This window comes from Mycteria americana, chromosome 6 (assembly GCF_035582795.1).
Source record: "Mycteria americana isolate JAX WOST 10 ecotype Jacksonville Zoo and Gardens chromosome 6, USCA_MyAme_1.0, whole genome shotgun sequence".
NCBI classification, from domain to species: domain Eukaryota; kingdom Metazoa; phylum Chordata; class Aves; order Ciconiiformes; family Ciconiidae; genus Mycteria; species Mycteria americana.
The window spans coordinates 3,158,103-3,170,373 of record NC_134370.1 but is presented as its reverse complement, the minus strand read 5'-3'; the positions used below and the strand labels follow the sequence as shown (position 1 = coordinate 3,170,373).

Below are 12,271 nucleotides of genomic sequence, written 5' to 3'. Positions count from 1 at the left end.
ACCGGGCAGTGCCATAGGGACCTGTGGGAGAAGGTCCCCAAGCAGGAAAGGACAGCAGTAAGAACTGCAGGACAAAATGAAGCACCGATACCTTAGTGACCATTTCTCATCATCCCCAGGGTTCCTGGTGTTTGCGCTATTTCTGCCCCTTGAGATCCCACATTACATACACAACCAAAATAATGTCTCTCATCTTCCCATTCGGACCCGGAGGGCGAAGCAGAAATGCATTCATAGGTGCTGATGTTGGTGCACCCCTGCGGAAAGGCGGGGCGGCCACCGCGGGTCTGTCCTGTGGTCCAGAAAAATCCAGAAAGTGGAGGTGGGAACCAGCCCCTCTGCACTGCGTGGGCAAGAGGGCAGCGGTCCTCTTGGAAAGGTGGTGGCAGTGGTATGGAGAGGAAGAACCCTTCTAAGAGCGTGTTTTCACAGCAATCCCTCCAGGGAAGAGCAGACCCGTAAGGTGCATGAGGTCCGTTCCTTCAGGGCGGTGCTGGCATCCTGCACATCAGGCCGTATCTTGGAGGTGTTTAGGCAGCACATTTATCAACAAAAACTTATAAGTATTCTGCTAATACCTGACATAAAGATAAAATCAGATTGCTTTGAAGACATAATAGGCTATTTTGTTAATTGAACTATATGCACAGCTTCAATTTGAATGGAAATGATCAGCCACGATTGTCCACATTAGTCATTTTCATTTACACCCTTTTCAGTGGCATCCTTAAAACAGAATGACGTCTTTTGGTGCATTTGCAATGGGTCTTTCCTGTTCTTTCTTCTTAGAATACCTTGCATGATCATAGAAATATATGATGATGACAGAAGCGATGTTCAGAAAAATGATGAGCAGCATGATCCAATATGAATATCCGTAAGTGTGTGAAGATTCGATATGTATCTGCAAAAAAGGAAAACATCCACGGGCCAATTCTACAGACAGGCCGCTTTCTTTTATGTTCACAGGAAAAAGTATCATGGCTATAAGTATGAAGATTCCTAGAAAACATAAATACACATGTTAGAGGTGGAACTGTAGTATTATGTATATAGCTACTTGTAAATAGGCTACTTAAATTGGTGAGAATACCTGGGCTAGGACACGGATTAATCTAATCTTTTCCATTAGTAAAAGATGAGGGCATTTAAAGAATTTTTATCCCACCAAATAGTGTCTGCCAGGTGTTTTGACATTGGTAACTATATCTTCTGCTAAAATTAATGGATTCTCACTGACTACTCTTAGATAAGGCCATTTAATGTAATTTTTTTTTCATTGAATTTAGCACCGATGAGTATAATATATTCACTCCTTGGGTGATTTGCAGAATGCCTACTTGATATGAGCCCCAATTCATGGGATGTGCAGTATCACAACTGGATAAAACCCTGAGCAACCTGGTCTGCATTCAGGGTTGGCCCAGCTTTGCTCAAGAGCTTAGACTTAGAGACCTCACGTTCTTTCCAACCCGAATTATTCAATGACACTGTGATGAGCCAAAATGAGATGTCTTATTAGATCTGTATCTATTTCTTACAGCTTTCTGAATATAAGTGGAGTTCAGTTACTTTGACATTTAGCTAAGTAATGCTTTTACATCTCTGCTTTCATAGTGCTAACAGAGGTATAATCTCTGAACAGTGGTGAAAATATTTCTATTCCTTCCCTCTAGGTACACCATCCTACAGATGGTCCCTCTGAAACAGGTTCAGGTTTTTGCAGGACACTGGACTTACAGGTCATCCAGTAGGAGAATTAGGAACCTTCAAGATACACTCACACGTCAAACAATGCATGATTTTTCATAAAAATATGCCCATGGCAAAAGAGACTTGCAGGTCATAGCACTTACAGGGCTGTAAAAAGTAACCACAATCCTCAGTAAACATGGGGCTTTACTTTCTCACTAATATTTATTTTGGCAAGCCCATGGTCCTTTCATTTCAGGTCAAAGCTTGCAGATTCAGGCTGCATAACGGGTGCTGGGCTCAGGAAATGAACTTTCTTGTGCGATAAGACAATGATCTGGTTGTCTCAAAAGTTGAATAAATGTCTAATCTAGGCTTTTGCTCACTTTTCTTATTGTGTTTCAAGGCATCCACCACTGTTTCAGCATCTATCTTTATCTGCTGTGTTAGCCACAGCTGGAGAAATAGGGGTGGGTTTCACACCCCGACCTGTACTTGCTATGATTAAGACTACGTTTATCTCTACGATTCCCTTTCCACCAAGGTCTGATTTTGGCAAAGGCAGCTCGCAGAGTGTGGCCCCAGGACAGGACACTGCTCAAGGGAAGACAAGCTCCCACTCCACGAGCGGAGCATCTTTGGACCCGAAGAGCTTTTGAAGGACAAAATTACATCTGTAATCAGATGTCTTTAAAGAAAATGTTCCGAGTGCAAACCTAGTATTAGAGGAAAGCATAATCCTCTTGAGAAGAATTGAGTGTGAGAGCTGAAGTCATTACCATAGCAAGATGAAGAGGGTAGGAAGGTGCGTTAGGAGCAGCCAGGCTCAAGCCTACCGGGTGAACAAGGGCTTACACCTCCAGGGAGCTCTTTTTTGACAGAGTTCACTTCTCTAACAACTCAGTGTCTCTACCATTTTTTTCTGTTTAGGGAATGTTAAAACTCATTTTGATCTGTGAAAGTGCTTTTTAGAGAAGGAAATAAATTTTGCCATGACTCAGTCCTCCGAACTGCCACCCCCCAATGTTAATGCTGTTGTGGAGGTATTCAATTCAACACATTTTTCAGAAATGAAGCTAGAGTCCATCCTATAGATTAGACCTTAGAGGCCTAATTTGGTATGTAGGTAACCCAGCAACAAATATGCTATGAACATCATAAAATAGTGACATAAGGTCTTAAAGAGGTTACAAATTGCACTGTAGTGGCGTGCAGTGCATACTTTTCTGTTACGGTTTCGTTTTGTATTTGTCAGCTTACTCTGTTCTTGATGTGCATCACGCATGAAATGATGCTACACCTGTTGGGGCTTTTTCATTTCCATTTTTGCTGCCAGTGAATCCAGACGCCTACTGATTGGTGGTGCCACTTCAAGTAAATAACACTATTTTACTGGTACTTAAAAGGTAGTTTTCAGGTATCCCAGCAGACATGGTTAAAAACCAAAACCAACTGAACAGAATACTTTTCCAAGTGTTTCCTTTCATAGATATATATTTCTTAATCTTGGAATAGATAAGAATACAGTATTCATCCGTACAGTGGGCACAAAGTGGTCAGCACGGGATATGTTACTCACCGCATAAGGAATTCCAGGTATAGACTCCGGTGGGTCCCAAAAACGTCTGGTAGGGATTACTGACAGCGTTAGTGCAGGTAAATCCAGAACTCAGAAGGGAACTCAGTAAACTCAGAACCAGAATCACGATAATTGCAGTAATCATGCTTTTTGCCTCGGTGTTGCCCAGGTTATCTGCAACTGAAATACAGCGGCTCAGCATTGATAATCAGCCTTCCCAGCACAGTCCGGTGGGCTCGGACGACCTTATCACTTACTGACATGGTTGTAATTAAAAGCTAATAACCAGAGATTTGGCTGATCTCTAAGGATCAGGATGTAGAAGGAACAGTAGGATTTGGGTTCATGTGCTGTGTCCAAACCAAAATGGGGTGACGGTACCTTGGCCTGAAATAAGTGCATGTCTGCTAATCCTGCAGGCACACAAACTTCCCGGGCATTGGGTTGGGTAGTAAACTTCTCTCCCTTAATATTTCTGTAAATATTTCCTCTTGATAAGGCCAGACAGAAATTTTATGCCTAAATCGGATGAGAAAACTTAGGTGTTCCTCTGCCCATCATTCCTGAGATGTCTGGCAACTTCTACAGATGCCTGATTTAAAACTTTGCTCCAATTGTAGATTATTTCCTTTTAATATAGCGGCAGCCCCCCTCATATGGAATAAATCTGACAAGGGGAACGGCTTCTAAAAGTCCAGTAAAGCCGTTCGCCTGGAAGGGTCAGGTGCATTTGTAGGACAAACGTAACTGAGCATGGTCATCCATGGACAGATGAGGCATGGTTGAGCTGGTGTTCATATCCTGACTAGATCTGTCTCTTTCCACGCCCTGCAGAAAAAAAAAAAAATTGGTGGAGGCAGTACTTGCTCCCTTCTATTAAAAGAAAGGAGCAACTCCTGCTTTCTTTTCTCCGGGAGGACCGGGTGCATGGAGTGCTGTGGCTCCCACGGGGCTGCACTTCACACTCAGGGCTGGTGGCCCTGGGCTCGGCAAGGGGACGAATGCGGGCTCCCGAGCTGCCGGCTCAGCCCTGCCCTTGGCCTCCTGCTCTCAAGGTCTCCAGTCCCGAGGCCACGTGTCAAGGAGTCATGCATCTTAACATCGAGCATCCTGGCACCTCTCCTTTTTGCTCCAGCTTACTACAGTTGATACGCATGGACTGTTGCCTGGTGTAGGTTCTGTAGCTATATACGTGGCTGGCCATATATACATGGCGCATATAGTCAACCTCTCCAGGACTGTAATCAATTTTATTGTTTTTGCCTAAATCCTTCTAGTTATTTGATATGTTGCTGATAATAAGACGCACAAATGTGAATGCAATATACTCAAAGTGTAATTGCAGTATAGCTGCATTGAAATATATTATTTTCCTCCTTTCAATTTAAAGATTGAAAAGGCAACTATAATGTGCCTGTGGCTGCCTTACCCTATAACAAATATGACAATGTTTTCAAGCTCTATTCAAACGGGTGTTGTGATAGAGAGCCATCTGTAGCAAAACTTCCTTTCTATGCTGCTTTTAATACAAAGCCATTACTGCAAAGTATTCAGTGCATAAATTGGAGAAATCATAGCAGAAAAAAATAGTAAAAACCCCATAAAAAGAAAATAAACACTCATAAAAAGAAGAGCTATTGGAAATAAATGAAAAGGAGAGCTTCTCTCTCATTTTATATAATATTCCTGGTAGAAATTTCTGTTTGAGGAAATGGCAGGTAAGGATGTGTTATGGAAATCAGTTGTAAATTTAAGCAATTATCCTAGAAGAATAGGAAAGACAGGCATTCAGGAGATATCACTCAATTAAATGGAAGTGAGCACAGCACCGGCGGTACCATGCACTTGTGCTGAAGCAGCCTTACTGCTTGGGCATTGCCTAGTTCAAGAAATAAGTCTGGAGCCGAATCAGACAGGTTTGTGTAATTTCCCTCTGGCAGCCTCATTTAATTTTATCACTCGGAACATCTCCAGAATTGACTGGCTGCACCTATTGCACCCCCTAATTGATCTTGTTTATCTCTGACAGTGATCCGCAGTTTAGGAGATATAATTTTGGCAGACTCCGCCTGTTGCAAGCCTGCCCGCAACAGCACAAGACTAAAGGTTTTAAATAAAATGCTGCTTTCATGGTGGCGGATTTTTTTTTCCCCAAGTAAAGCAGTCTGTGCAAACTGAAGGAATCTACAGTAGCTGGTCTACTTGAATGGGTTCGATAGTAACCCACAACTGGATAACCTCTGTGTCAGTGTAAAATAACCTAATTCCAGGATGAAAGCAGAGGTTTTTGCCTTCGCCAGGCCTCTCCTTAATTTCCTGTATCTTCTTTTTTTTTTGTCTTTAACTGTTGTATGGTTGGATAGAATTTCCCAAACTTTTACTGACCTGAGTGTGAATGATGTCCAGCTGCCAGCCTGGAGGTCTTTTCTAAGCAGTCTTGATCTGGCAGGTTTTATGAGGTCTGCGATCACTTATGACACATAATGAATTGTTCATTTAAAAAAAAAAAAACAACAAAACCAAAACCAAAGTAGAGTTCAACCTAGCTTTCTACTTCTCAGGAGATCCCATAGCACACCTGGAAACTGATGATAGCATTAATGAAGTTCCAGCAATTTTCAAGCATTTGTCATGTATTTTAAAGTTGGAAAGTTAATCGATTTGTCTCTGCTATAGCAAATTTCAAAGAATTCCTTGTGTGCTGTTGGCCTTGCTGCTTGCCAATAGTCAGATAAATCCTGACTTTACAGGACTCTCTGGGCATGCCTCTTCCTGCATTTTGCTCACAATTTTTACGTGTTTGACTTGGAAAAAAGCAAGGCTGTAAACAAGCTCTTTTACAGACTATTATATTCATAGGTGGTTCCTTTCTAAGACAAATCATTAAAAACAGCTAGTGAAGACTCTAAGGACTTAAGTTATTTAGTAACTTTTACGTTCTGCCAGATCATTCTGCTCATCCCCAGAGCCTCCGAAGTAGCCGTATTGATTTATTGCTCTATTAAGGTCGTTCATGGCAGCCTGTTAAAGAGCCTACCCCAACCAGGCAGTTCATGCACTGTACACTTGCAGAAACCGTATTCCTTTGTCTTTCATCTTTACGCTTGGAAATTTCTTTTAATGTTGTGGTTTCCAAAATAATAACTTATGGTCTTTGTAAAGGCTGTTGATAATCTTGCTTTTGTATGGCCATTAATAAAAGCCAACCTGGACTATTGCTAACAAGTACTCTGCATCCCCAAGCTGTCGTCTTTGATTTACTTTTTCATGATTTCCATTCTTTTTTCACACCCAAATATGAAAATGCCATTTGAGAAACACACTCAGGGTGCACAGCAGAGACCCCCAGCCAGGCCCTACTTTCTGAGCGACAGATCACGCTGTGATTTAAAAGGATGCTTATAACTCTTCTTACTGTTGTCTGAAACATTAAAGCGGAGAAAGCACAGCACTTCATTTCTCCATAGCACAGGCAATCCATTTACTTAAGGATATTGTCAAACAAAAGACATCTACTGTCTTAGGAGGACTGCGTTATTTGAATTTAAAAATAGTGTGTATGCAATTCTGTCAAGTATTTCTTCTATCTCAAGAATGTATGGAATCGTACTTAATATAAAATGTGACAATCATGCCTAATATAGAACCTAAGAATTAATTTAAAATCAGTTTGTTTCATCTTGGATATATGCCCATCTGAACTACTGAGGGATGTGGGCAAATCCATATTTAGACTATTCATAAAGCACGACTTTCTTTCAGCAGCTGTTGAAGGCAACTAGCAACTCCTGAAGCTCACTCGTTTTGTTCATCCCTAAATGGCTTAAAAGTGAGAATTGAGATGACGTTTTGTAAACGATAAGCACAAAACCCTAAATCTGGTGGGGGGAAACCACCACCACCACCAAAATGCACGTAGACCACGCAAAGAACTGAAATCCTTTACTGATGCAAGTGTTCTGTGAGCACTTGTCATTAATTGTAATTAAAAGCTATGTATCGGCAGCGCCCAGGCCCTGGGATTGGGTTGTGTTAGCTGCTGTGCAAAGGCAAGACACGTGCCCCGAATTCCTGCCAGCCTGCATCCCCACCCTGCAATCAGCTCTCCATGGGTGGACCCCTGGATTCACAAGGAGCCCTATTAAAATCAGCAAGAGTCTGCCCGCATGGTGCAAGGTTTGGGACTTGAGCCAACTGGCATGGGGAGATATAATCATATATAAACTATTTTTATAAATGTATATTTACTCTTATCAAAATTACTTTGATTATTCTGATACGACTGTAAATAAACTGGTTTGAATGACTTGTGACTTTGTTATGTAATGAACTTAATATATGCTATATGCTTTGCTAGGAACACTGCTGTGTTCAAGTTTTCCATGCCAATATAATTGTTATAATGAGAACTGGCTTGTGCAATATAGCTTTGCCACTGTGGGAATTTGGGTGCCTGTTTGTACAGATACAATTTCTGTACTAAACTGAGGTGGGAAAGAGCTAGGAGACGGGAACCATCTGGAGGCTTAGGTCTGCTGTGCTCTACCTTGGTGGCTTCTCTGTGATGGGACATCTTACAACAGCCTACCAAAAACGAAAAAATTTCTTAAAGTACATCTCACGTTTCAAACTTGTTTGACCTACGCTTCCAAATTTTTGTTAGGTTTCTTTTGACTGGCTTTTTTCCCTTTCACACGTGTATATCAGCATTATTGCTTTGAGCTCAGTGAGACAGCAAGATACATAAAAAGAGTGCAGATCCTTGATCCTTACAACAGCTTTCAGGCTTATCTCCCTTTGGGCTTTGTGAATGCTTTTCTTCACATCGGTAGAGCTACTTGTGCATAGAGTTAAGTAAATCTTTGCTGAACTGTGCAAAATCAGTATTGAGTCTGTGGTTCATACTTGGTATGCATAATTTCTTGTTTCTGTTTTGCTTTTTCTCGTGGTTTGCTTCCCATGCTAGGATTTTGCATGCTTGTCTTAACTTTCTCCAAGGTTGCTCTAGGTAAAACCCCTTCTGCTCTTCCCCTTATTTTTTAACTTTGTTTTATTCCCATGTAGCATCCCTCCTCCCTTACCTCTCAGCTCTTCTGTCGTCCTTAATTATTTAACCATTTTTATTCTTTTTCTTCTGTAATAATTCTACCATTGAGGATAAATACCAAGAACCGCAGATGCACAAAAAGTAAGATCTGTTGCATATCAACATAAGATACAGTTTAATTTGAATCAACTGGATGTTTGCTGAAATGTTATTCTAATAAGCTTGTTTCCAAATCTCATCTCAGAGTGTTTTTGGAAAGTCATGATGACGAGGAGTCACCCAAAACCCACACATTGGGTGGGGGAAGAAAGGCCTTATAAAAGATGACAAGCTATGTTGTAACCCATACCTTATTGTCTAGCATACGAAAAAAGACATGAGCAAGCCTAAGTTTTGGAAATACTAACCAAATGGTTAAGTTTGATAATATCACTTAAAAATTGAATGAGTGCTCTTAAAGGAAGAAATAAAAGTCATTAGTCTGTAGGTCCAGCACAAGTATAAACACAGAATCACAGAATCGTATAGGTTGGAAAAGACCTTTAAGATCATCCAGTCCAACTGTAAACCTAACACTGCCAAGCCCACCACTACACCATGTCCCTAAGCACCTCGTCCAAAGGGCTTTTAAATACCTCCAGGGATGGGGACTCCACCACTTCCCTGGGCAGCCTGTTCCAATGCTTGATAACCCTTTCAGTAAAGAAAAATTTCCCAATATCCAGTCTAAACCTCCCCTGGCGCAACTTGAGGCCATTTCCTCTCGTCCTATCACTTGTTACCTGGGAGAAGAGACCGACCCCACCTCTCTACACCCTCCTTTCAGGCAGCTGTAGAGAGCGATGAGGTCTCCCCTCAGCCTCCTTTTCTCCAGGCTGAACAACCCCGGGTCCCTCAGCCGCTGCCCATCAGCCTTGTGCTCCAGACCCTTCCCCAGCTCCGTTGCCCTTCTCTGGACACGCTCCAGCCCCTCAATGTCTCTCTTGGAGTGGGGGGCCCAACACTGAACACAGCATTCGAGGTGTGGCCTCACCAGTGCCGAGTACAGGGGGCAATCACTGCCCTAGTCCTGCTGGCCACGCTATTCCTGATACAAGCCAGGATGCCATTGGCTTTCTTGGCCACCTGGGCACACTGCTGGCTCATATTCAGCTGGTTGTCAACCAACACCCCCAGGTCCTTCTCTGCTGGGCAGCTTTCCAGCCACTCTTCCCCAAGCCTGCAGCGTTGCATGGGGTTGCTGTGGCCCAAGTGCAGGACCTTGCACTTGGCCTTGTTAAACCTCATACAATTGACCTCGGCCCATCGACCCAGCCTGTCCAGGTCCCTCTGCAGAGCCCTCCTACCCTCAAGCAGATCAACACTCCCACACAACTTGGTGTCATCTGCAAACTTACTGAGGGTGCACTCAATCCCTTCGTCCAGATCATTGATAAAGATATTAAACAGAACTGGCTGCAACACAGAGCCCTGGGGAACACCGCTTGTGACCGGCCGCCAACCGGAGTAAACTCCATTCACCACCACTCTTTGGGCCCGGCCATCCAGCCAGTTCTTTACCCAGAGAGTTTCTCCAGGAGAATGAGCAGCCAGTTTCTCCAGGAGAATGCTGTGGGAAACCGTGTCAAAGGCTTTACTGAAGTCTAGGTAGACAACATCCACAGCCTTCCCCTCATCTACTAGGTGGGTCATCTTGTCGTAGAAGGAGGTCAGGTTGGTCAAGCAGGACCTGCCTTTCCTGAACCCATGCTGGCTGAGCTTGATCCCTTGGTTATTCTCTACATGCCGTGTGATGGCACGCAGGATGATCTGCTCCATCAGCTTCCCCGGCACCGAGGTCAGGCTGACCGGCCTGTAGTTCCCCGGGTCCTCCTTTCGGCCCTTCTTGAAGATGGGTGTCACATTAGCTAATCTCCAGTCAACAGGGACCTCCCCAGTTAGCCAGGACTGCTGGTAAATGATGGAAAGGGGCTTGGTGAGCACATCTGCCAGTTCCTTCAGTACTCTCGGGTGGATCTCATCAGGCCCCATAGACTTGTGAGTGTCTAAGTGGTGCAGCAGGTCACTCACCATTTCCCCCTGGATTATGGGGGCTCCAGTCTGGTCCCTGTCCCTATCTTCCAACTCCAGGGGCTGGGTACCCAGAGAACAATTGGCCCTGCTATTAAAGACTGAAGCAAAGAAGGCATTAAGTACCTCAGCTTTTTCCTCATCCTTGGTCACTGTGATCCCTCCCCCATCTACTAGGGGCTGGAGATTCTCCTTAGCTCTCCTTTTGCTGCTAATGTATTTGAAGAAGTGTTTTTTGTTGTCTTTTACAGCAGCAGCCAGATTGAGCTCTAGCTCAGCTTTGGCCCTTCTAATTTTCTCCCTGCACAACCTCTCTACACCTTTGTAGTCCTCCTGAGTTGCCCGCCCCTTCTTCCAGAGGTCATAGACTCTCCTCTTTTTCCCGAGTTCGAGCCAGAGCTCTCTAGTCAGCCAGGCCGGTCTTCTTCCCCGCCGGCTCGTCTTTCGGCACCTGGGGACAGCACGCTCTTGTGCCTGTAGGACTTCTTCCTTAAAGAGTGTCCAGCCTTCCTGGACTCCTTTGCCCATTAGGGCTGCCTCCCAGGGGACTCTCTCGACCAGTCTCCTAAACAGGCCGAAGTTGGCCCTCCGGAAGTCTAAGGTGGCAGTTTTGCCGACCCCCCTTGCCGCTTCACCACGTATCAAAAACTCTATCATTTCGTGATCACTCTGCCCAAGACAGCCTCCAACCATCACATGGCTCACAAGTCCTTCTCTGTTGGTGAACAAGAGGTCCAGCGGGGCACCTTCCCTCGTTGGCTCACTCACCAGCTGTGTCAGGAATTTATCTGCCACACGCTCTAGGAACCTCCTCGACTGTTTCCTCTCTGCTGTATTGTATTTCCAGCAGACATCCGGCAGGTTGAAGTCCCCAACACCATATCTATCTAAATGATTGTTTTACATGTTTTGTTCTTTTCCCTTCAGCAGTCTCATAAAACCTTCTTCTATAAAAATGATGCTAATTTGATAGTAGGTGGCAAAATGTTTTAAATCAAACAATTAATTTAACATAACGAAATTTAAAAAAAAAATTCTGGAAGGTGAATTAGGTTTGTAATCCTTTAATAAAATGGTAATTGAATGTTGCTTTTCTGTTCCTCACTGAAAGCTTCTGAAAATTAAAATCAATTTTACATAAAGTTCCTGTTTTTTATTTTTGCCTTGTTCCAAGGCATAGGCTAAGATCACAGGTCTTCTTTTGGGTCTTATTTTATACCACTTAAATCCCCAGACTGGTTTACAGATATTCTTGTTCTCACTTAAAGTACTATAGTCACCGATGAATAAGAGAATGAGCCGCGGTTCCTACGTCCGTCACCTGCAAGAAGCAAGAGCAAGAAGACGCCATCCATTTCCAGGCATAACACCACTCACCTTGGAAAGTCCTTTCTGAAATCTGAAGTCCCGCATCGATGAACTGTTCGCAGGTACCGCTAAAAAGTCCGTAGGTGAGGCGTACCGTAACGCTGGAGTTTGTGCCAGAAAAGCGAACCTCGCTACTCATCCAGTGCTGGGTCGCCAGAACAACGCAAATCATCACGAAGGAGCAAATGCAGGTGAAAAAAGCGGATGCAAACATGGCTGATTTTTTTCTGGACGGCATTTTGTCAGACAGAGATTTTCCACCAGTTCAGGGTATTTTCTTCTCTTTAGTCCTGCTTAGCATGAGGTTGTTTCCTCCTCCTTGCTATCTGGGATCTGCTCTCTGCGCTAGCAGAAAGTTACCCTGGTAAACTTTAAGCAAACAGCAGCAGTAATAAAAATGTAAAATAATTGAACTTTGGTCTGGGGAAAAGGCGTTGCCATAGTTACAACAAAACCAGCCTGGCAAAGGCCGGGAGGAATCGTTGGCAGATGATTTATGATTGCCTTGCCGACCC

The 12,271-nt window shown here is 43.6% G+C and overlaps 1 protein-coding gene across 1 annotated transcript; it reads right to left on the bottom strand.

Moving 5' to 3' along the window:
* Positions 1-727: 727 nt before the first annotated feature.
* On the bottom strand, positions 728-11,994 carry CLRN3 (clarin 3). The gene is made up of 3 exons (XM_075504037.1): positions 11,766-11,994; positions 3,272-3,451; positions 728-1,002 (listed from the first exon to the last, which is right to left on the bottom strand). Exons 1-3 carry the CDS (start codon positions 11,992-11,994, stop codon positions 728-730), a joined length of 684 nt encoding a protein of 227 aa, XP_075360152.1.
* Between the last annotated feature and the right edge of the window lie 277 nt (positions 11,995-12,271).

Excerpts from the sequence above, each read along its gene's own strand:
- CLRN3 (XM_075504037.1), bottom strand. The coding sequence starts at position 11,994 with ATGCCGTCCAGAAAAAAATCAGCCATGTTTGCATCCGCTTTTTTCACC. Across the intron at positions 3,452-11,765 it reads TTCAGAAAGGACTTTCCAAG|TTGCAGATAACCTGGGCAAC; the intron begins GTGAGTGGTGTT and ends GCTGTATTTCAG. Across the intron at positions 1,003-3,271 it reads TACCTGGAATTCCTTATGCG|GAATCTTCATACTTATAGCC; the intron begins GTGAGTAACATA and ends TATGTTTTCTAG.